The sequence below is a fragment of the Coenobita brevimanus genome, chromosome 1 (assembly GCF_032717465.1).
Source record: "Coenobita brevimanus isolate Jiangsu-jjx chromosome 1, ASM3271746v2, whole genome shotgun sequence".
NCBI lineage: Eukaryota > Metazoa > Arthropoda > Malacostraca > Decapoda > Coenobitidae > Coenobita > Coenobita brevimanus.
In genome coordinates, this window is record NC_136954.1 from 57030076 (window position 1) to 57053992 (window position 23917).

General features: G+C 43.6%; 1 protein-coding gene across 1 annotated transcript in view; it reads left to right on the plus strand.

Annotated features, from left to right (window-relative positions):
- Nucleotides 1-23917, plus strand: part of LOC145398753 (discoidin domain-containing receptor 2-like) — a 105895-nt gene that overhangs the window by 76891 nt on the left and 5087 nt on the right. The window contains exons 14-15 of the mRNA XM_080271586.1: nt 18115-18262; nt 20568-20717. Coding sequence (XP_080127712.1) covers nt 18115-18262; nt 20568-20717 — 298 coding nt within the window. The remainder of the gene's footprint in view (nt 1-18114; nt 18263-20567; nt 20718-23917) is intronic.

A 23917-nucleotide genomic window follows, 5' to 3' on the forward strand; every position in this document is an offset into this window, starting at 1 on the left:
TTACTCTTTACTGCTCTATACTATTTTTTACCCTACTATTCTTTACTCTTTACTATTTTTTACTCTACTGTTTTTTTTACTCTGTTTTTTATTATAATATTTTTACTGTATTTTTTTACTCTGCTGTTTTATCTCTACTACTTTTTATGTTACTCTGCTTTTTTTTTTTATTACTTTTTACTCCTTACTAGTTTTACTTTGCTACTTTTTTCATGGCATCTAATTTTTTCTGTGTGTGTGTGTGTGTGTGTGTGTGTGTGTGTTTTATCGAACCCGTATTGTTATAATGCTACCTCTCTCTCTCTCTCTCTCTCTCTCTCTCTCTCTCTCTCTCTCTCTCTCTCTCTCTCTCTCTCTCTCTCTCTCTCTCTCTCTCGCCAAAAGGAAGTTAATCTTAGTAATAAAGGTGCACCAGTGGACCAATATTCCTCCTTCCTTCCTTACTCTCCTTCATTCCATCCTTCTTCCTTCATTCCATCCTTATTCTCCTTCTTTCCATCCATCCCTCTTTCATTCCTTCCCTGTTCTCCTTCATTCCACCAATCCTTCCTTATTTTCTTTCATTCCATCCATCCTTCCTTCATCCTTCCTTATTTTCTTTCATTCTGTCCATGCACCCTTCATTCCTTCCTTATTGTCCATCATTCCATCCATCCTTCCTTCATTCCTTCATTATTCTCCTTCATTCCATCCATCCTTACTTCATTCCTTACTTATTTTCCTTCATTCCATCCATCCTTCCGTCATTCCTTCCCTTCTTATTCTTCATTCCATCCATCCGTCTTTCATTCGTTCCTTATTTTCCTTCATTCCACCTATCCTTCCTTCATTCCACCTGTCCTTCCTTCCTTCCATCCTTATTCTCCTTCATTCCACCTACCCTTCCTTCTTTCCTTCCTTTTTTTTTCTTCATCCATCTATCCTTTATTCTTTCCATTCTGTCCATCCTTCCATTATTCTCCTTCATTCCATCCATCCATCCTTCCTTTATTCTCCTTGATTCCAGCCTTCCTTCTTTCAGTCCTCATCCATCAGTTCTGTCCTAAATATCCTCCTTTCCTTCCTTCCTTTATTCCTTCCTTCATTCCTTCCCTCCTTTATTCCATCCTTCATTCATTCACTTAATTGTCCTACTCTGTCCTCATTTTATTTCCCTCCTTCCTTCCTTCATTATTTCTCACTCCTTCTCTCCTTCCTTCATTATTCCTCACTCCTTCCCTCCTTCCTTCCTTCGTTCTTTATGTCAGTTCATATAAGCTCTTGTTTTTTTTTTCTGTTTTCCTTAATTCTTTCTTTCGTCTCTCTCTCTCTCTCTCTCTCTCTCTCTCTCTCTCTCTCTCTCTCTCTCCATTAATTCTTTCTTTCGTCTCTCTCTCTCTCTCTCTCTCTCTCTCTCTCTCTCTCTCTCTCTCTCTCTCTCCATTAATTCTTTCTTTCGTCTCTCTCTCTCTCTCTCTCTCTCCACTTCTCTCTCCCTCCCCTCCCCTCCCTGAGTTAATCCCAGTAATAAAGGTGGACCAGTGGCCAATATCATCCCTTCCTTCCTTCCTTCCTTCCTCCATTTTTCTTCCTTCCTTCTTCTATTTTCCTTCCTTCCTTTATTTTTTTCCTATCTTCATTCATTCCCTTCTTCCTTTTTATTTTCCTTCATTCCTTCATTCATCCATTCATTCACTCATTCCTCCCTTCCTCTTTCCTTCCTTCATTCATTCACTCCTCACCTCCTTCCTTCCCATCCTTGTGGTCTTCATTCTTTCCTTCATTCCCTCCTTTGCATTCCTCAAGATCTTCCTACATTCCTTCCTTCTTTCCATTCGCTCCTTCCTTTCTTTTTTCCGTCCCTTCTCTTTCCCTTCTTGTTTCAAATCATTTCTTTTCCTTTAGTTATTCCTTCTTTCTTGACTTAATTCCTCTTCCTCATATTCCTTCCTTCCTTCCTTCCCTCCAGCCTTCCTTCCTTCCTTGCTTCCTTCCATCCATTCTTCAGTGTTCCTTCTTCCTTGACCTAATTCTTCTTCTTTATTTCCCTCCTTCCTTCCTTCCTTCTTTCTTCAGTTCTTCCTTCTTCCATGACCTAATTCCTCTTTGTCATTATTCCTCTCCCCTACGTTCTCTCTCTCGCCCCTCTTCCTCTCCCCTCTTGCATATATTTTCTCTTTCTCTCTCCTCCCCTCCCTGCCTGTGTCATTGGCGCTCTCTCTCTCTCTCTCTCTCTCTCTCTCTCTCTCTCTCTCTCTCTCTCTCTCTCTCTCTCACACACACACACACACACACACACACACACACACACACACACACACACACACACACACAGATAGATAGGTAGACTGATGTGTGAGTGTATGTCGTTATATTGCTCTTTCTTCCTTTCTTTCCTTCTCTCCTTCACATTTTTTTCCTTTTCCTCCCCCTCTCTCTTTCTTCCTTTTCTTCCGTCTCCCTTCCCTCTTCACTTAGCCCTTCTCTCCCTGTCTCCCTCTCTTTCTCCTCCCTTTCCTCTTTTTATCCCTCTTTCTTCTCTCTGTCTCTTGTCATTCCCTTCCTTTTGCATATCAATATTCACTCCTTTCTCTCCATTTTCTCCTCCTCATTTTCCCTCCCTTCCATTCTCATTTCTTTTTCCAGTCACTCTCACGCCCATCCTTTCTTCCACTCCTCTACATTGTATTCATTTTCGTCCTCACTCATATATCTTCTTTGTCTTCCTCTTCTCCTCTCTTCTTCTGTCTCTTCCTCCCCTCTTCTTATTTCCCTTCTCTGTCTCATATATTTCATCTCTCTCTCTCTCTCTCTCTCTCTCTCTCTCTCTCTCTCTCTCTCACAAACTATCTATCTATCTATCTGTTTCACCCTCCCTCTCTTCTTCCCTCCACATGACAAGGAGAGAGAGAGAGAGAGAGAGAGAGAGAGAGAGAGGATGGAGCAGGAAATGATTTGAACGCAGTGTGAACCAAACCCCCCATTACCGGCCCCTTAGCAGCATCGGATCCCTCTCCACCTGCCTTTATTTCCAGTGTAATGAGTTCCAATCCCCTCTGGCCTCGGTTTTCTAATCCTCCAGAGAGCCAATTTCCGTACTTATTATTTTGGGATTGGATTCGTCTCTCCCGTTCCGTTTCGTTCGGTTCGGAGCTTCTGTGCTTTATTTTCCTTTTAGTGTTTTATTTTAATGGTTTGTTGTCTTTATTGGTGTTATTATTTTTGCTAGTGTTTTATTATTATTATTATTATTATTATTTTATTACTACTACTACTACTACTACTACTACTACCACCACCACCACCACACATACATACATCTCTCTAACACACACACACACACACACACACACACACACACACACACACACACACACCTCTTCCCCAGCATGTTTCCGCAAGACGTATCGTGTAATTGGGCATGACATACAACAAACCTGATATACAGAATTGGAAAGCAATCTGTAGAGGTATCGAATTCCCGGTGTGGCCTCGTAGCTTATTGGATTCCCTTTAAACGGCGGTAGGGAAGAGAATCGGATCCCCTTTATGTGGGTTTCGATCCCTTTTAGCATGAATCGGATCCTCTTTATGTGGGTTTCGATTCTTTTTAGCATATTTGGGGGGAAATAGGAGGATCGAAGAGGATTTAGTGGTTAGGGAGTAGGATTGACCTAAATTTAGTTATGATAGACGCAGATTTTCGTCCTTTTGCAGCTTACCTTACTTCACATAATGGGTTTCGATCCCTTTTAGCGTGGGTTTAGGGTGAAATAGGAGGATTGAAGAGGATCTGGTGGTTTGAGAGCAGGATTGACCCATATTCAGTAGTTGTAGACCTAGATTTTCGTCCTTATGTCTCATGGTTCAGTTGCATAGTAAGACAATGCTGTGGCTTTGCATCTTTTCCATAGCACTTCTTCGTGACTAGGACTTGCAACGTAATTATAATACATCAGTTGCAGAATAAGATCATACCTTGGCGTTGCATCTTTTCCATAGCACATATTCGTGACTAGGACGAGTTTAGCTTATTTCTTGAAGCTCAGTTACATATATCTTGAAGCTCAGTTACATATATCTTGAAGCTCAGTTACATATTTCTCGAAGCCCAGTTACATATTTCTCGAAGCTCAGTTGCATATTTCTAGCATATTTCTCGAAGGTCAGTTGCAGACTAAGACAATACTGTGTTTTTTTACGTCTTTTTACGTCCTTTATATAGCACTTCTTCGTGACTAGCACCTTCTTCTAGGATATCTCTTTTCACACATCAGCATTCGAGATGGAGACACGGCAGTTTTACGCCAACTTAAAGTGAACGGAGTATAGCAAGTCTGAAAAAATATATTGAGATAAGAAAATGGAATTAGATTTGGAAATGCAAGCAAGATATCAGGGTAGTCCATACATAGCGCTCTTCTTATGCTCAGATCATCGTTATTGCCTATCCTGTATCACTTTATTCATTTCCTACTCCCACTGCCACACCCACGCCCACACCAGCAGATTGAGCCGTCCCCACAACACATAAGAGAACGCCGAGGAAGTTTCTAGTTACGGATCGCCCTCTAAAGAATTAAGAGTGAAGGAATAAGAGGATTGAACACTATAATGTAGGGATTAGAGGGTCGAATATATAATGCGGGAAATAAAGGATTGAACAGTACTGGTATATAATGTAGGAAATAAAGGATTGAACACTATATATTGTAGGAGATAGAGGATTGAACACTATATATTGTAAGAGATAGAGGATTGAACACCGTAGAATGTAGGAAATAAAGGATTGAACACAATATGATTTAGGAAGTATAGGATTGAACACTATATAATGGAGGATGAAACAGAGATGGTACACTCTTGTCTTAAATTTGGATCCTTTTATATATCGATTTGAAGTGGGATATAATGGAATCGAACACCAGTTAAGGGGATTCCGATCCTCTTAACATGGGTTTAGGGTGAGGGAGAAGGATTTAATAGGATTTAGTATATGGAGAGTAAGACTGACCAAGATTTAATGTGAGAGAGCAAATGTGAACAGATTTTAGGGTGAGAGGAAGAGTGAATGGGGTTTAGAGTAAGGAAGAGTGAATAGAATTGAGTGAGAATGAAGAATGTAGAGATGTAAAATTAGATAAATGACCAGGGAAGTGAGAAAGGAGGAATCAGATGGAAAAATGAATAACCTAGACATGTAGAATGAGAAAAATAAATAAAAAAATGAAAAATAAGGAGAATGTAGAGGTGTAGCAAATGAGCGAGGGAAATGAGAGGTGGGGTGTGAGAAAATAATCTAGAGATGTAGAATGAGAGAAAGGAATTTAAAAAAATGAGAAAGGAAGTCAGAGTGAGAAAGTGAGGAATCTAGAGATGTAGAATAAGGAAAAAGAAATTAAAAATGAGAGGTAGAGATTCATAGTGAGAAAATGAAGAATCTAGAGGTGTATAATGAAAGAAATGAATAAAAAATGAGAGAGGGAGATTCACAATGAGAGAAAATAATAAAAAAAATGAGAGGGGGAGATTCACAATGAAAGAAAATAATAAAAAAAAAATGAGAGAGGGAGTCTCAGAGTGAGGGGAAATATAAAGGATCCAATCGCATCTACATTTTCTGGAACCCCTTTACATATATTCAGAAGAGGAGGGAAGGCTATCCACCACCAATCATGGGTTCCGATCACTTCAGGGTGTTGGATCCCTTTTAGTGGGTTTGGATTCCTTTTTGGTAGGTTTGGATTCCTTGTAGTGGGTTAGGATTCCCTTCGGTAGGTTTGGATTCCTTTCAGTAGGTTTGGATTCCTTTTGAGTGGGTTTGGATTCCTTTTGAGTGGGTTTGGATCCCTTTTGAGCTTGTTTGGATTCCGTTTATTGGGTTTGGATTCTTTTCAGTGGGTTTGGATTCCACTTAGTAGGTTTGAATTCCCTTTGAGTGGGCTTGGATTCCTTTTATTGGGTATGAATTCTTTTCAGTGGGTTCGGATTCGTTTTGATCCCCTTCAAAAGGATTGGAAGGTGAAAAATAGGATCTAGCATCAATTAAATCCTTGGAATCCCACGTCAGTATCATTTAATTAAGATGTTTCAATTCCATGTGGGGAGGATTCGATCTCTTATAAACGGGTTGGAAGGGAAAAAGTAGTATCCAAGGCTAATTAAGAGGTTCTGATTCCTTTTAAGGGAGGCTGGATTCCATGTACACGAATTCAAAGGGTGAAAAAAGGTAGAATCCAACACCAAATACAGTCGGTGTCCGTCAGTATAAATTAAGAGGTTCCGATTCCATTTAAGGGAGATTGGATCCCCTTTAAAAGAATTGGGAGGGAGAAAGAGCAGTAGAATCCAACACCAATTAAATCCCGGTCCTCCCATTTTAACACAGATTCGAAGGAGAGGAGGATCCAACACCACAAAACGGACCAGGGGAAAAGCGATCGGATTCTGTTCCCCCCCACGAGAGCGGCATTGAGTCGAGCTGTTCATTTCGTTTATGGTCGTGACGTCTATTGTCCACCCCGAGAGAGAGAGAGAGAGAGAGAGAGAGAGAGAGAGAGAGATTTTCCTGAGTTTTATTAGAGAGAATAGTTTTTTTTTTCTTTTTTTTTTGCCATCGTTTTTTTTCACTTTTGTTTTTCATGTAGGTCAGTTTTTTCTTAACTATTCGCGTTTTCTTTATATTCGTTTTCTTGTATTGTTTTTGTTTATATATTGATTTTGTCTTTGTATTTTTCCTTTATCTTGATTCATCTTTATTTCTTGTCTTTCCCATTTTTTTCATATCAGTGTTCTATGGATTTTTTTTTTTCGTGTTTTGCTCAGTTTATTTTCATAGACTTTTTGTTTTTTTTAAGATGCATGTGTTTTATTTATTTATTTATTTTTTGGTTTTGAAATTTTTTCGTGGATTAATTTTCGTATTATGAGGTTTTATATGTATAATTATTTTCGAGGATTTTTTTTTTTTACGATCCATGTATTAAATTTTTATATGGGTTTTTATTTCTATTTTTGGTTATATATGGATGATTTTTTTCGTGGGCTTGTTTCATGATGGATTTTATTTTTTTATTTTTTTGTTTTGGGGGGTGGGGGGATTTTCGGGTTTATATGGCTGATTTTTTTTTTTCATGAGCTTTCTTTACGATGCATTTATTTATTTTTATTTTTTAGTTTTGTGATTTTTTTTTAACTCAGTATTTTCCTCATATTTTCTTACTTGTTTTTTAGAGGATTGTTTATTGATTTCCAAAGTTTAGTGTGGTTTAGTTTATTTATTTATTTATTTATTTTTGAAGAGTGGGTGTAGTGGATATGGGACGGCGAAGGAGTAGGTGTGAAGTAAATCGGAGGCTACAGGTGTGTGTGTGTGTGTGTGTGTGTGTGTGCACCAAATTCAGAATATTTTTTTTCGCAACAAAGCTTAAATGTGTGGAAATATGATACCACTTTTTTCACTTTTTTTTTGGGGGGGGGGGATTTTTTTTTGGGGGGGAGGGGTGGTCAGCGAACAATGGCGTAATTTTGGAAGTAATTAAAATGTCAGTTTGCATCGGCCTTTTCAGAAGTCTTCGTTAAGGGAGGATTATATTGCTCTCTTTCTCTCTCTCTCTCTCTCTCTCTCTCTCTCTCTCTCGTTGCGCAGTTAATGGGAAAAAGACGCAGGAGTTTGAACGAAAATCTTTGAAAATGAGGATGAAATGTTGTGGTAAATGCCCTACTAATGATTTTACGGAGGATTGTGTGTGTGTGTGTGTGTGTGTGTGTGTGTGTGTGTGTGTGTGTGTGTGAGAGAGAGAGAGAGAGAGGCTACGCGATTGATTGATTTTTTTTTTTCATGTTATTGCGTTCCTTGCCAAAGGGTTTCGTCAATACTGGTGGTGAAATTGATTGGAAAATAACGTAGAAATTACTATTATTATTATTATTATTTATTATTATTTATTATTATTATAATTATAATAATTATTCTTATTATTAGTATATATTAGTATTAGTATTTAGTAGTAGTAGTTGTATTGTGAGAACACTGATGCATTATTAGAGAGAGAGAGAGAGAGAGAGAGAGAGAGAGAGAGAGAGAGAATAAAGGACAGCGAAGACAAGGAGACACAATTTAGCACAAAGATAAAAGCCAATTAAGGGTCAGATCTAATTACCAGTTTCTCTAATAGCCTTGTGTAGCGAAATAAAGCAAATAAATAAAGATAATAAATAAATGGAAATAAAGTGATGATAAAGATAACGTAATAAGTCGAACTAAAGCAAAAAAATACAGATAAGAAATGAATGGAAATAAAGATAATAAATGGAAAAAACATAAAAAGGTAATGCAAATAAATGGAAATAAAGATAATAAGTCGAAATAAAGCAAAAAATAAAGATAATAAATGGAGATAAAGAAAAAATAAAGATAACTTAATAAATCAATTGAAATAAAGCAAAAAATAAAGATAAGTCAGTGGAAATAAAGTAAAAAATAAAGATAATAAATGGAAATAAAGCAAAAAATAAAGATAAATGGAAATAAAGCAAAAAATAAAGATAAATGGAAATAAAGCAAAAAATAAAGATAATAAATGGAAATAAAGCAAAAAATACAGATAATAAATGGAAATAAAGCAAAAAATAAAGATAATAAATGGAAATAAAGCAAAAAATAAAGATAATGGAAATAATGCAAAAATTAGATAATAAATGGAAATAAAGCAAAAAATAAAGATAAATGGAAATAAAGCAAAAAATAAAGATAATAAATGGAAATAATGCAAAAAATAGACAATAAATGGAAATAAAGCAAAAAATAAAGATAAATGGAAATAAAGCAAAAAATAAAGGTAATAAAGAAATGGAAATAAAGCAGTAGAGACGGATAATGCAATAAAGGAGGGATAATTGGGTAAACTTATATTTGTATTCATAATTAACCCGTTTTCTGCGTGGCCGTTTTATTATTTTTATTTCCTTTATTACCCCTTCAGTGCGATGACGTCTGTATTATTATTATTTTATTATTATTATTATTATTGTTAGTTTTTATTTATTTTAATCTCTGCAATTATCCCTTCGTCTTCCAGAATTTCCATGAAAGGACATACAGTGAGGCAGTTGATAGATAGGTAGATAGATAGATAGGTAGATTGATAGATAAGCATGTAGGTAGGTAGATAGTTATATAAATAGATGGATAAATAAATAGGTGGATTGATAGATAGGTAAGTAGATAGGTAATTTAGTGACGTGTAGTATGCCAAGATAAATCGCTTAGTAGGATGCGTTTGAAGCCTCCTCCTCCAACAATAAGTCTCCCATATGTACGAAAAAAAAACGAAGGCGAGGTAGACACGGAAGCTGCCAGAGGTACGATAATCCCCGCTATTGTCGCGTCCTGTCCTTTCCCCTTGAAGAGAGACGGGGAGGGGGAGGAAAGGGGAGGGGAGAGGGGAGGGAAGGGGAAGAGAGAGGACAGTGGGAGGGGGAGGAAAGGGGAAGGGAGAGGGGAGAGAGGGAAGGGGGAGAGAAAGTTAGAGGGGAAGGTGGAGTGAATTTAAAGAAGGGAGGGGAAAGGCTAGCGAGAGAGAGAGAGAGAGAGAGAGAGAGAGAGAGGTGGAGTGAATGTAAAGAGGAAAGAGAGGGGAAGTGGAATGAATGTAAAGATGGATGGAGTTGAGGGAGAAGGGGAGTGGTGGAGGAAAGGAGGTGGAGAGGGGGGAGGAAGAGGGGGGGGAGAGGGAGGAAGAGAAGAGGAGGGAGATAGATGGAGGAAAGGGAAAGGGGAGGGAGTGAAACCTGAAGTGTATTTAAGGAGGGGAGATGGAGAGAAAGAGGGAAATTGGAGGAAGAAAGGGGAGGAGAGGGGGGACTGAAGTGGAGGGGAAGGGGCAGGGGGAGAGGGGGACTGAAGTGGAGGGGAAGGGGAAGGGGGAGAGGGAAGATGGAGGGAGTTTAAAGAGGATTGAGGTAGAAAGACTGGGGAGGGGAGAGAGAGGGGAGAGAAAGAAAGGAAGAGAGACAGTGAGAGAGAGAGAGAGAGAGAGAGAGAGAGAGAGAGAGAGAGAGAGAAGCGGAGGTAAAGAAAGTTTAAAAAGTGGTAGGGGAGATTAATGTTCGGAGGGGAGGGGAGGGGAGAGAGAACTTTAAATGGGGCGAGGAGAGGGAGAGAAAGGAGAGAGTGAGGGAGTGGGGAAGGGAGGGGAGGGGGTGGAGAGGTGGAAGGGGAGAGAAGGTGGAGACGTTTTAAAGGTGGGTGGGGGAGATTAAGGGAGGGAGGGAGGAAGGAGAGAGAAAGGAGGGAGAATTAAAGATGGAAGGGGATGAGGAAGGGCGAGGGAGGAGATGGAAGGGAAGGGGGGAGGGAGGGGGAGAGAGAGGGGGGGGAGTTAGAGAGAATATAAAGATGGGTGAGGGAGATGGAAGGAGGGAGGGAGGGAAAGAGATAATTTGAGGGAGGGAAAAAGAGAGAGAGGAGGGAGAGAAAAGAGAGAGAGGGAGGGAAGGAAAGAGAGAGAGAGAGAGAGAGGGGGAAGGGGAAAGAGAGAGAGAGGGGGAGGGAAAGAGAGAGAGGGAGGGAGAGAATTTAAAAGTGAAGGAGGGGCTGATGGAGGGAGGGGAGGGGAGAGAAACAGGAAGGGAGGGAGAGTGGGGGAGAAGTGGAGGAGAGAATTTAGAAAAGTGGAGGTGGGGAGTAGAGGGGAGGGGGAGGGGAAGAGAGGAGGGAGGGTGAAAGGGAAAGAGGGGGGAAGGAGAAAGAAAGGAAGGGAGAGAGAGAGGGGAGCTTTGAGAGAGAGAGAGAGAGAGAGAGAGGAAATCAGATTACCATAAGCGTCTGCCGTAGTGCTTATCAAAGACGAAGAAGAGATAGAGAAAAAGAGAGAGAGACAAGGTAAAAGAGAGAGAAAAAGGGAATAAACAAACAGGCAGATAAAAGAGAGAAAGAGACAGCAGAGACAGACAGATAATGGACAGGAGAGGGTAGGTAAATTAAAGCGAGAGAGAGAGAGAGAGAGGGAGAGAGGAGGGGGAATGGAAGGTTGTGAAAAAGGATGTTGAGAGAGAGGAAAAAATTCTGCTTAAAGAAAATAAAGCCAGCAAGGGAAGAGAAAAATAAAAGCAGTTAATCTTACTCCTGTTATCTATTTCTCTCTCTTCCTCTCCTCTATTTATTTATTTATTTATTTATTTATTTACATTTATTTTTGGTTTATTGTGTTTATATTTTTCTCGGTCGTCTCGTTGCCGTTCTCTCTCCCTCTCTCTCTCTCTCTCTCTGTCTTTCTTTCTTTCCTCTTCCTTCCCTCTCTTCCTCTCCTCTTGCTCCCTCTTCATTTTCCCCTCCCTTCCTTTCTTCCTCCCCTCTTCCCTTCCCCTGTTTACCCTCCCTCTTCTCACTCCCCCTCCCCTCCCCTCTCCTTTCCATACCTCCACCCTCTCCTATAATCCATCCACCCCTTTAAATTTCTTTCCCTCCCCTTCCCTTTAAACTCTCTCCTCCCGTCTACATTTCCCTCCATCCCTCCCCCTCCCCTCCCCTCCCATCTTCCGTCCATGCATCCATCCATCAATCAATATTCCTCACTACCTCCCTCCATATTCCTCCCTCCCTTTCCTCCCTTTCCTTCCTTCCTTCCCCCCTTTCCTTCCATCCTTCCTTCCCCCCATTCCTTCCTTCCTTCCCCCCACCTTCTTGCGTCCTTCGTTTTCCCTCCCCCTCCTTCATTTCTTCCTTCCTTTTTCCTTCCTTCTGTCTCCTTTCCTGTTTACCAACCTCCCTGTCTGCCTTCCTTCCTTCCTAGTTTTCTTTCCACCCTTCCCTTTTTTCCTTCCTTCCGTCCTTCCTTCCTCATGTCTTCTTCCTACTTCCCTTCTTCCTTCCCTTTCTTATTCTCACATTGTGTCCCTTCCTTCCATCCATCTTTCCTTCCTCCCTCCCTCCCTCCCTCCCTCCTTCCAACCATGCATATCCTTCTCCACCTTCATCCAAATACTTTCTTTTTCTCCTTCCATACTCCTTCCTCCCTCCCCCCCTTCCATTTATCTCCATCCTTCCCTCTCCACTTCTACCTCTCTCCCTCTCCATACTGGTCCATATCCCTCACTCCGTCCCTCCTCCTGTCTCCCTCCCTCCTCTCTCTCCACCTCTCCATACTCATCCAAATTCCTCACCTCCTTGGCTTATTTTTCTCCCTCCTCCTGTCTACCTCTCTTCTCTTTCTCCCTCTCTCCTTATCTTTTCCATTATCTCCCTTTCCTCTTTCCTTCCTTCCCCCATTCTCCCCTCTTTTCTTCCGTCCCTCCCTCCCGTCCCTTCGTCTTTCCTTCTTTCCTTCCTTCCTTCTTTCCCATCCTCCCTTCCTCCCTGCCCTCCTCATCTTTCCCTCAATACCTACCTCAACTCTCCCTCAATCCATATTTTCTCCCTTTGTCTTACTGTCCATTGTTCTCTCCCTCAATATTCCTCCCTCTCCCTCCCTCCCTCCCTCCCTCCCTCCCTCGCTTATATTCCTTCTCTCTGTCTTTATTTCCTTATTTCCTTTTCCTTTAACTTCTGTTTCTGTTTTATTTTTCTTCCTTGGATTTTCTTCTTAGCTTTTCTTGACATTTCTTGACCTTTCTTCGTACCTTCCTTCTATCCTTCCTTCCTTCCTTATTTACTTCCTTCCTTCTTCCTCTGTTTCCCACTGCTTCCTTCCTTCCTTCCTTCCTTCTTTCCCTCCTTCCTTATATAATTATTTACTCGCACTTCTTCCTTTCCCTCTACCTCTCTATTCCTTCCTTCCTTCCTTCCTTAATTACCTACGTCAACCTTAATTTCTCTCTTTTTCTTAATTCCATCCTACCTTCCTTCCTTACTTACTTCTTCCTTAATGCCCCGCCATGTCTCCCATTTCCTTCCCATCGTCTTTCCACTCTCCTTTTCCTTCCATCTCCTCCTCCCTCTTCCTTCCTTTCTTCATTTTTTGTCTTTTCCGCCTTCCTTCATTTCCTTTCTTGATTTCTTTCTTGCTTGCTTGCTTCCTTCCTTCCTTCCTTCCTTCCTTCCTTCCTTCCTTCCTTCCTTCCTTCCTTCCACCCATCCATCCATCCTTCCCTCCTTCTTTCCATCTTTCCTTCCTTCTTTCCTTCCTTCCTTCCTAACCTGAGTTGGGGGGAAGTATACAGTATAGAGGTTCAATAAAAGCACTATAGAGTTGAAAGTAAACTACATGAGAGAGAGAGAGAGAGAGAGAGAGAGAGAGAGAGAGAGAGAGAGAGAGATGAAGGTTAATTGGAATAGAGGAATGTGAAAGATGGAGAGAGAGAGAGAGAGAGAGAGAGAGAGAGTAAAGGAGCTCCAGAAAATGACTTAATATCAACTCAGGCGAAAAAAAGTATACTAGGAATGCGGTTTAATTAGAGAGAGAGAGATTTTGTGTGTATGTGTGTGTGTGTGTGTGTGTGTGTGTGTGTTCGTGAGAGAGTTTGTGTGAGTGTGTGTGTGTGTGTGTGTGTGTGTGTGTGTGTGTGTGTTCGTGAGAGTTTGTGTGAGTGTGTGTGTGTGTGTGTGTGTGTGTGTGTGTGTGTGTGTGTGTGTGTGTTCGTGAGAGAGTTTGTGTGTGTGTGTGTGTGTGTGTGTGTGTGTGTGTGTGTGTGTGTGTGTGTGTGTGTGTGTGTGTGTGTGTGCTCGCGCGCGCGTGGTGAAGGCAAGTGACGGACACGCCCAAAAGTGTGAGGTATGGCGATATTGGAAGGACCGATGTAGCAGTGAACATGACAGTAAAGTGTAATAAACAAAATAAATCGCCAAGGAAAAGGTGTTACGGGGCCACCTTAATCCGACGAGAATACTAACCCCAAACGGTGAAGGGGAGGCGGTGGTGGAGTGGTAAGCCAACTTTTGCGTCTGACTGTTGTAGCGTTAAAGTTCAGGACATATGAGGGTAAAGGAGGGTACGTGTTCCCTTTAAATGGGGAGGGGGAGGGGAGGGGAGGGAGAGGGGGAGGAGAAAGATTAAAGTGGTTGGGAGAGAGGTGAGGGAGGGACGCAGAGGGTTGGAAAAGGGTGAGGGAGGGGAGGAGGGAGGGAGAGGGAGGGGAAGTAGGAGGGAGGGAAGGGGGAGGGGAAGGGAAAGATTAAAGTGGTAGGGAAGGGAGAGAGGTGAGGGAGGGATGCAGGGGGTTGGAAGAGGGTAGGGGACGGGAAAGGGGAGTGAGGGGGAGTACAAAGGTACAGTACAAAGGAAAGCAAACAGCAACAGACCTTATGGTCCTTTCGAGGCTGTTTGTTACAGTGTAGACTTTGACTACAAGATCTAACTCTACATGCTGAAGGATAAGGATAGTTAAGCAAGAAGGCTTCCCCCGCCTCCAAACCCTCCAGCCAAAACTGGCAAGAAAAAGTGAGAAAAACCACCATGCAACATGGAAAAACTGACATGGAAATTTCATAGGAAAGACTGAAAAGGAAAAGCTACATTCTATAATAAGGAAACATAGGAAGGTAATGGATAGGGAGGGGGAAGAATGTAGGATAAGAGTGAGGAGGAGAAGAAAGGATAGGGGGAGAAAGGTGTTTGTAGGGGGAGGGGAGAGGAGAGGAGTGGGGAAGGAACGTACAAGGGTGGGGAGGAGAAACGAGGAAGGGGGAAGGATAAGGGGGAGGGAGTGGGTAGAGGGAGGGAATGGATGTTAAAAGGGAGAGGTGATGACTATATAGATGAGGGGAGGGGAGGGGAGAGAGAGGGATGAAGAGGGAGGATTGATGAGAGAGAGAGAGAGAGAGAGAGAGAGAGAGAGAGAGAGAAGAGGTTGGAGTAGAATGGTAGGGGAGAGGGAGGAAGGGAGATGTGGAAGAGAGAGAAGGGGGTGAAGGGAAGAAGGGAGATGTTATGATGTTGAGGAAAGGAGAATATTGTATGGGAGAGGAGGGGGAGGGAGGGGAGGTCGAGAAAGGGAGGGGAAGGAGAGATCAAGCAGAGGAGGGGGAAAGGGAGGGGGAGGAGAGGAGGGGGGGAAAGAGAGAGGGAGAGATGGACTAAGGAGGGGGAAGGGGGAGATGGAAAGGAAATGAAGGTTCAGAGACGGATAGAGGAAGGGAAGGGAAGGGGAAGGGGAAGGGAGGGAAGGAAGGAAAGAAAGGGAGGAGAGAAAAGAGAAAAGAGGAAATTTATAGTGATGAGAGAGAGAGGAGTTAGAGTGAGGGAGGAGATGAAAGGTAGATGGATGGGGGGATTAGTGGGTGGAGAGGGGAGGGTGAATTAGAGAGAGAGAGAGAGAGAGAGAGAGGATTACGTAGGACATACCATGATATTGATAAAAACGAAGGAAATAAGTAAATAAAAATAAAAAACTAAAGCGGATGATGGGGTGGATGAGAGAGAGAGAGAGAGAGAGTAGGTGCAAGAGGATGATTGGGCCAGTGGATGGATAAGTGGATGACTCTGGGTGGATACAAGGAAAGATGTGGAGTGGAGCGGATGAGTGGAGTGGAGTGGATGAGTGGACTGGAGTGAATGAGTGGAGTGGATGAGTGGGGTGGAGTGGATGAGTGGAGTGGAGTGGACTGGAGTGGAATGGATGAGTGGAGTGGAGTGGATGAGTGGACTGGAGTGGATGAGTGGGGTGGAGTGGATGAGTGGAGTGGAGTGGATGAGTGGACTGGAGTGGAATGGATGAGTGGAGTGGAGTGGAGTGGAGTGGAGGGGCGTGTTTTACGGTGGGTATTATGTCAATCGTAACTCGCTCTGACGGGCCCTGCTGGGGGGGGGGGCCTAGGAGGGGTTGAGAGGGAGGCTAGAAGGGGTTGAGAGGGGGGCTAGGAGGGGTTGAGAGGGGTGTTAGGAGGGGTTGAGAGGGGGATAGGAGGGATTGAGAGGGGTGTTAGGAGGGGTTGAGAGGGGGATAGGAGGGGTTGAGAGGGGGGTTAGGAGGGGTTGAGAAGGGGTAGGAGGGGTTGAGAGGGGGTGCTAGGAAGGGTTGAGAGGGGGTGCTAGGAAGGGTTGAGAGGGAGTAGGCGGGGTTGAGAGGGAGTTAGGAGGGGTTGAGAGGGGGGTTAGGAGAGATTGAGAGGGGGGCCAGGAGGGGTTGAGAGGGGGCTAGGAGGGGTTGAGAGGGGGGGCTAGGAGGGGTTGAGAGGGGGGTAGGAGGGGTTGAGTGGGGGGCTAGGAGGGGTTGAGAGGGGAGTTAGGGGGGTTGAGAGGGGGTGCTAGGAGGGGTTGAGAGGGGGGCTAGGAGGGGTTGAGAGGGCGGGTAAGAGGGGTTGAGAGAGGGGCTAGGAAGGGTTGAGAGCGGGGTAAGAGGGGTTGAGTGGTGGCCTAGGAGGGGTTGAGAGGGGAGTTAGGGGGGTTGAGAGGGGGGCTAGGAGGGGTTGAGAGACAGAAAAGGTTAGAAATGAGTACAAGAGAAAGGGAGTTTACTGAGTGGGATTAGTCAGGTTAGATGAGAGGGGAGGGGGGGTTGGGGGGATTGAAAAGAGCATGGGGGAAAGAAGAGTGGGGTTGGGGGGGTTGAAGCGGGGCTTAGGAAATAGGAAGTGACTATGAAGGTTGAAACTGGATTATACTTTGTTTCTCCTAACTTGGTCTAGAGAGAGAGGGAGAGAGAGAGAGAGAAAGAGAGAGAGAGAGGGAGGGAGGAAGGGAGGGTAGGGGAGGGGGTGCAGGCTGAGAGAGAGAGAGAGAGAGAGGTTGGGTAGGGCCGGGGTTCAGGCTGAGAGAGAGAGAGAGAGAGAGAGGTGCTGAGAAGGCCTAGGAGAAGCTAAGACAAATTACCTGGCATTTGGGAAGGTGGCTGGGACTACACAGGGCTATCGAAGGCTAGGCTGGGCTAGGGGGGGCTAGGAGAGGGGCTAGGAGAGTTAGGAAGGGGCTAGGAGAGGCTACACAGGACTAGCTAGGGCTAGGAAAGGCTGGGAAAGTAGCATGTATGTATATGTTTGTATGTGTATGCGTGTGTGTATATATGGATGTGTATGCTTGTGTATATGGATGTGAATGTATATATTTATGTATGCGTGTATGAATATGTGTGTATGTATGTGTCTGTGTGTGTATATATATGGAAGGTTATACGTACAGTATATATGGATGTCTGGATGTATGTATGTATATATGGATGTATGTATGTATGTGTATGTATGTATGTATGTATGTGTGTAATGGTGAGGATCAGTAATGGATTAAGGGGGATTAGGTGGAGGGCTGGAGGTGGATTAATTTGAGCCCTATAATTCAGGGATTAATCTACCAGCCCCCTGTCTGTCTGCCAGCCTCCTACCCCTGCATCTGTCTATCTACCAGCCTATCTACCCGTACACGTCCATCTGCCAGTCTTGATAGATAGGTAAGTAGGCAGGCAGGCAGGCAGGCAGGCAGGCAGATAGGTAGGCAGATAGATAGACAGATATGTAGGTAGGTAGATAGATACATAGGTAGGTAGGTGGGTGGGAGGTAGGTAGGTAAGTAGGTGGGTAGGTAGGTAGACAGACAAACTCAAGCGGTAAGAAGAGTGATTGGCTGTTTGAAAGGACGGGAGATTGAACCCCGTCTGGCGATAGGGGAGGGGGGAAGATGAGGAGGGTCCAGGCAGCGGATCCACTGGCGTTATATCAGTGCCACCACGCGAAGGCACCCCACACCACCAACCCCCCCAATTAACCGCAAACACTAAACCACAAGCGATTTATTTTTTTAATCACCTTTTTAAATGATATAATAAATCTCTCCTAATTAGCCTGGTGATAAATTTGATGTCTACTTCTTAATCTACTCTATTCTACCACTTAATCTACCTGTCTTAATTAGGGAAGGTCATTAAGGTACATTTTAATTGGTCTACCTGGACATTTGTTACCTTTGTAATTAAGTTTTATATTCCTTACCACGTCTACTTGAGTGTGCTATCTTGCCTACCCGTTATTATTATTATTATTATTATTATTATAATTATTAGGCTGATTATTATTATTATTATTATTTCCACTCCTATCACCACCACCACCACCACCACTACTACTACTACTACTACTGCTACTACTGTTCTTTTATTGTTACTACTACTACTACCACTATTAGTTATTATTATTATTATTATTATTATTATTATTATGTACAAGACTTACCCTTTTAATCTACCATCTGCTCATCTACCCCATTCCAGGAACGTGCTGGTGGGTACGGGGCACGTGGTCAAAATCACGTGCATAGGGTCGTGCCGCTCGCTGTACGCGGGCGATTACCACACCTCCCCCACCAACCCCACCAACCCCCTCCCCGTCAGGTGGATGAGCTGGGAGGCCCTGTTTCTGGTGAGCTAGCTTTAATTTGCTCACTTTTTTATATGAGTCTTTATCTCGCTTTTATTTTCTCATATGTTGTTTTGTTTTTATTTTTTCTGTATCTCTGGCTTTAATGTTCACACATTTTGCTAGCTGTAATTTTCTCACTTTTTCTATCTATCTATCTATTGCCAGACGCCTCAATCCCGTTTGGGGTGGCCACAAACAAATCGCCTCCAAGTCGCCCTGTCCCCGCCATTTCACTGCCCTGTTCCCAACTCACACCCCCCTGTCTCATATACTTCGTACCTCTCCACCCCATCCCTCCATCTCATCCTCGGCCTCCCCCTCCCTCTTCACCCCTCCACCTCACTCACATACACTCTCTTCGTCAGTCTTTCACCCTCCATCCTCTCCACATGGCCAAACCACCTCAGTGTGTTCCTCATAACGCTTCCTATCACTTCCACATCAACACCACAACGCTCCTTTATATCCTCATTCGTCAGCCTGTCTCTCCATGTGACTCCAGAGGCTTCTCTTAAATAACTAATTTCCACGGCTCTCACTCTTGCCTTGTGTCCTTCCAACAACGTCCAAGCTTCACTTCCGTACGTTAGAGTTAGTATCACAATACTGTCATGTAGTAACTTTTTCACTTCCATGCTCACTTCCCTGTATCTTATCACTGCTTTCAAGGAACCAGCAACCTTTCTTCCCTGCTGTACCCTTTCAAGCACTTCACCCTCCAAACCTCCATCCTTACTCATCACACTACCCAAGTACTTAAACGTACTCACATTTTCCAATTCCTCACCATCCAACCTCGCTGTACATTCACTGACTTCACCTCTCTCAAAGACCATCACTTTACTCTTCCCTACATTCACCTTTAGATTCCGTTTCTTACACACTCTCCCAAACTCATCCACTATGCCTTGCAGCTCCCCTTCGTCTTCACTCAACAACACTTTTTGCTGGGTGTAATTTTCTCTCTTTCTCAAAATGAGTGTGTGTCGTTTTCTAGCTTTCATTTTCTCGCTTGTGTTATGTCTGTCTTTTTCTGACTTTAATTTTCTCACCTTTTGGTTTTTTTTTTTCCTCACGTTTTTTTTATTTTTTCTGTCATCTTCTAACTTTAATTTTCTCACATTTTGCTCTCTTATTTGTGTCTTTCTCTAGCTTTAATTTTCTCACATTTTGTATTTTATTTCAGTGTCTTCCTCTTTCCTCCCACTACCTATATCTATCTATCAGTCTACATCTATCTGTCTATCCATGTATCTATCAGTCTGTCTCTCTGTCTTTTTCTTGCACAAAATAAAGCACAGTTTATGTAACACGCTCCACGTCTGTCAACTTTCCATCATTCACGCATTCTCTCTCTCTCTCTCTCTCTCTCTCTCTCTCTCTCTCTGTATCTTAATAAAAAGCCATCTATCTGTGTCTCAGTCTCTCCATCTGTCCATCTATCTATCTATCTATCTATCTATCTGTCTATCTATCTATCTCAGCCACACAGACAAATCTAATCAGTTTCTCTCGCAGGCATTGATAGGGTCTTTTTTTCCTTTATTCTCTCAGTCTTTGTGTATCTTTATGTCTGTCTGTCTGTCTGTTAGTCTCTCTGCGTGTCTGCCTGTCTCTTTGTCTGTCTCTGTTTGTCTGTCTGTCTGCCTGTCTGCCAGAGAAGTAAAACCATCCATTTTCTCTTTCATGGGTTCTCAGTGTCCAGTTATTGTCTCTTTCTCGCTTTATCACTTCCCTGTTTATCTATCTATCTGTCTAACACTATATCTTCCTTCCCCCTTCGTGCATTCATCCTTCCCTCTTACATCACTTCATTCTTCCTTCACTCTCTTAATCGTTCTCACTTATTTCCTTCATTCATCCTTCACTGTGTTGTTCGTTCCCTCTTCATTTCCTTCATTCATCCTTCCCTCTTCTCTCACTTCATTATTCACTCCCTCTTCCTTCCCTTACATCCTTTCCACTTCCTTCCAGCTTCCTTCCCTCTTCCTTCACTTCCTTCCCACTCCCTTTACTCTCTTTCTTCCAACTCCCTTCCACCTTCCCTCCCACTCCCTTCACTCACATCCTTCCCACTCCCCTTACTTCCTTGCCTCTTCCTTCACTTCCATCCCTCTTGCTTCACTTTCGTCCCTCTTCCTCCACTTCCTTCCCACTCGCTTCCCTCTTCCTTCCCTTCCTTCCTTCTTCCTTCACTTCCTTTCCACTCCCTTACCTCACATCCTTCCCATTCCCTTCACTTCCTTCCCTCTTCTTTCACTCCCCTCCCGCTTCCCTGACTCACCTCCTTGCTTCCTTCTCCTAGGGTCACTTCAGCAGCCGGAGTGATGTGTGGTCCTTCGGCGTGACCCTGTGGGAGATGCTGACCCTAGGGCGTACCCAGCCCCACGAGAAACTATCCGACGAGGCTGTAATCGAGAACCTGACCCACTACTACCACGACGACGGCAAGCAGGTGAGGGGAAGAGGGGAAAAAGAGGGAGAGGAGGGGAAAAGAAGAGGAAGGGAAAAAGAGGAAGAGGAGGGGAAAAAAAGAGGGAGAAGAAAGGGAAAAGAAAAGGGGAAGAGCGAGAGAAGTGAGGAAAAACAAGGAGAGAAGGAAGGGAAAAGAAGAGGGAGAAGAGGAGGGTAAGGAGAGGGAGAGAAGGAAGGGAAAGGAAGAGGGGAAGGGGAAAGGGAAGGGGAGAGGAGAGGAAAAGAAGAGGAGAAATGGGGAGAGAAGGAGGGGAAAAGAGGAGGGGAAGGGGAAAAAGGAGAAAGAGGGAGGAAAGTAAAATTCAAAGTACCCAGCCCCATGAGGAACTAGAAGACCACGACGACGGCAGAGGCGAGGTTAGGGAGAGAGAGAGAGAGAGAGAGAGAGAGAATGATGAAAAGCGAGGAGGAAGAGATGAAAAATAGGGAGAGATGATTATATGGTAGGCGACATGATGGCGTACGAGGAGTGGAGAGAGAGAGAGAGAGAGAGAGAGAGAGATCAACGGAAGGAGAGGGAGGAGGAAGAAGTGAAGAGGAGAGAGATAAAAAAAGATGATGAAGGGCAGAGAGAGAGAGAGAGATCCGATTAAATCACCACGACGAGCTATCAAGCGAGAGAGAGAGAGAGAGATGGACAAAAGAAAGATAAAGAGAGGAAGATGGATGGAGGAGATATAGGGGAGAGAACTTAGGAAAGAGATAGGAAGAAAAAGTAACAGAAAAAGAAGGAGAGGGATTACACAGGATTACACAGGAAAGCAAACAGCAACAGACCTTATGGTCCTTTCGAGGCTGCTTGTTAGAGAAAACTATGACTACAAGATCTAACTCTACATGTTGAAGGATAAGGATAGGAAAGCAAGAAGGCTCCCCCCACCACCAAACCCTCCAGGAAAAAGTGAGAAAAACCACCATGCAGCATGGAAAAACTGACATGGAAATTTTATAGGAAACATTGGAAAGGAAAAGTCACATTCTATAATACTTTATCTATAAGCTACCCGATAGAGTAACCTGAAAGAGAAAGTAAACAAATAAAATAATAGTTACGGCATGACATTATAAACCAGTTACATTGAGTTAATGGGAAGTCTGTGGACATAACGTGGAAGCTACACACTGCACAGTGTGGATGTTTAGGGGTGGTGCAGCAGCCTTGCCTGGCGCTTTTAAGGTAGGCAGCAGTCAATCAGGCCCTAGCTCCGTTTGCTCCACTGAGACAAGGAACTCTCCCATGTGGGACAAGTACACAAGTTTCATCCTGAAGCAGTGACCCCTGGTACATTAAAAAAATCCCGATGGTGGTCACTTGACTAACAGGGACCCTCAGTGATCCACAGCCCATCACAGGTCGAAAGTAAGAGTAGTGACTGTTAACTCAGGGTTATCTGTGCAGCTCCTAATCTGTGCTTATATTGCTTTCTTTGCGCTGGGGAGACTGAAAAGTATATAGGACGGGTGTCTCAGATAAAAGGGGACTGCACAGTGCACAGTGTGGATGTGCAATGAAGAGGAGGAGGAGGAGGAGAGACAAGTGTCGAGAGAAGAGGAGGAGGGAAAAAAAAAAAATAGAGGAAGAGGAGGAGTCTGGGAGAGTAGACCAAAAGAAGAGGAGGAGGAGGCAGGAGGGGAGGGAAGGAGGAATATAGGAGGAAGAACAAGAGGAGAGAGAGAGAGAGAGAGAGAGAAAAAAGGATATGGAATTAAAAATGGAAAGGAAGAAAAGAGAAAGAGAGGAGGAGGAAGAGAAAATTAGGGAGAAGAGAAGGATAGAGAGAGAGAGAGAGAGAGAGGGCGGGTTGGTTGAGAAATAGTAATAAAGAGAGAGAGAGAGAGGGGGGGGGGAAACTGAGAGCCGATTAAATCACCACGGCGAGGTATCAGAGAGAGAGAGTGAGAGAGAGAGAGAGAGAAAGTGAGAGAGATAAGTAGGTCTGATTATATACAGGAGAGAGTAATGATAATGAGAGTGAGTTAGTGAGTGAATAAGCGAAAGTAAGAAAGAAAGCGAGTGAGTGAGTGAGTGAAAGGAAGAGAGAAAGAGAAAGCTATTGAGTGGGTGGGTGAGTGAATGAGTGAGTGAGAGAAGGAAGGAAAAAAAGAAGAAAGAGAGAGTGAGTGGGACAGAGTGAGTAACAAAGAAAGGAGAGAAAACGACAAGAGAGAGAGAGAGAGAGAGAGTTGATGGTATACAGGAGAGGAGCAGTGATAATGATGTGATTGACAGAGTGATGTGTATTGCCATGGTTACCCCTGCCTGGGTGAGGGAGGGAGGGAAGGAGAGAAGGATGAGGAGGGAAGGAGGAAAGAGAGGAGAGAAGAGATTGAAGGGAAAGAAGGAAAGGAAAGGAAGGAAGGAGGAAAGAGGGGTAGGAAAGATGGAGGGAAAGAAAGAAAAGGAAGGAATGAGGAACGAGAGGAGAGAAGAGATTGAAGGGAAAGAAGGAAAGGAAAGGAAGGAAGGAGGAAAGAGGGGTAGGAAAGATGGAGGGAAAGAAAGAAAAGGAAGGAATGAGGAACGAGAGGAGAGAAGAGATTGAAGGAAAAGAAGGAAAGGAAAGGTAGGAAAGAGAAGAGAGAAGAGATTGAAGGGAGAGAGGCAAAGGAAAGGTAGGAAGGAGGAAAGAGAGAAGAGATTGAAGGAAGAGATGGCGGGGAAGAAGGAAAGAACATGTAGGAAGGAGTAAAGAGGGGAAGAAGGGATGGAGGGAAAGAAAGAAAAAGAAGGAAGGAGGAAATAGGGGAAGGAAAGGTTGAAAGGAGAGGGAGAGAAGAAAGGAGGAACGAGAGAAAGGAAGAGATTGAACAGGAAAGTACAAGAGCAAAGAATAGAGTGGGAGAAGAGAAAGAAGGATAGAGAGGAAATAAGGAAAAGTAAAGAGTAGGAAGGAAGGGGATAGAAGAGGGGAAAGACTGAGCAGGGGAATGTGAGGTAAAGAGGGAAGGAAGGAGGAAGGGAAGAAGAGAAGGAGGAAGAAAGTGAGGCAAGGAAGGAAAGAAGGGGAAGGAAGGAAGTGAGGGAAAGAAGGGGAAGGAAGGAAGTGAGGGAAAGAAGGGGAAGGAAGGAAGTGAGGGAAAGAAGAAGGGAAGGAAGTAGGGAACAGAATGGTTGAGAAAGATCGATTGAAGAGAGAAGTGAGAGACAGTTTTGGAAAAGGGCATTAAGGAAGAGAGAGA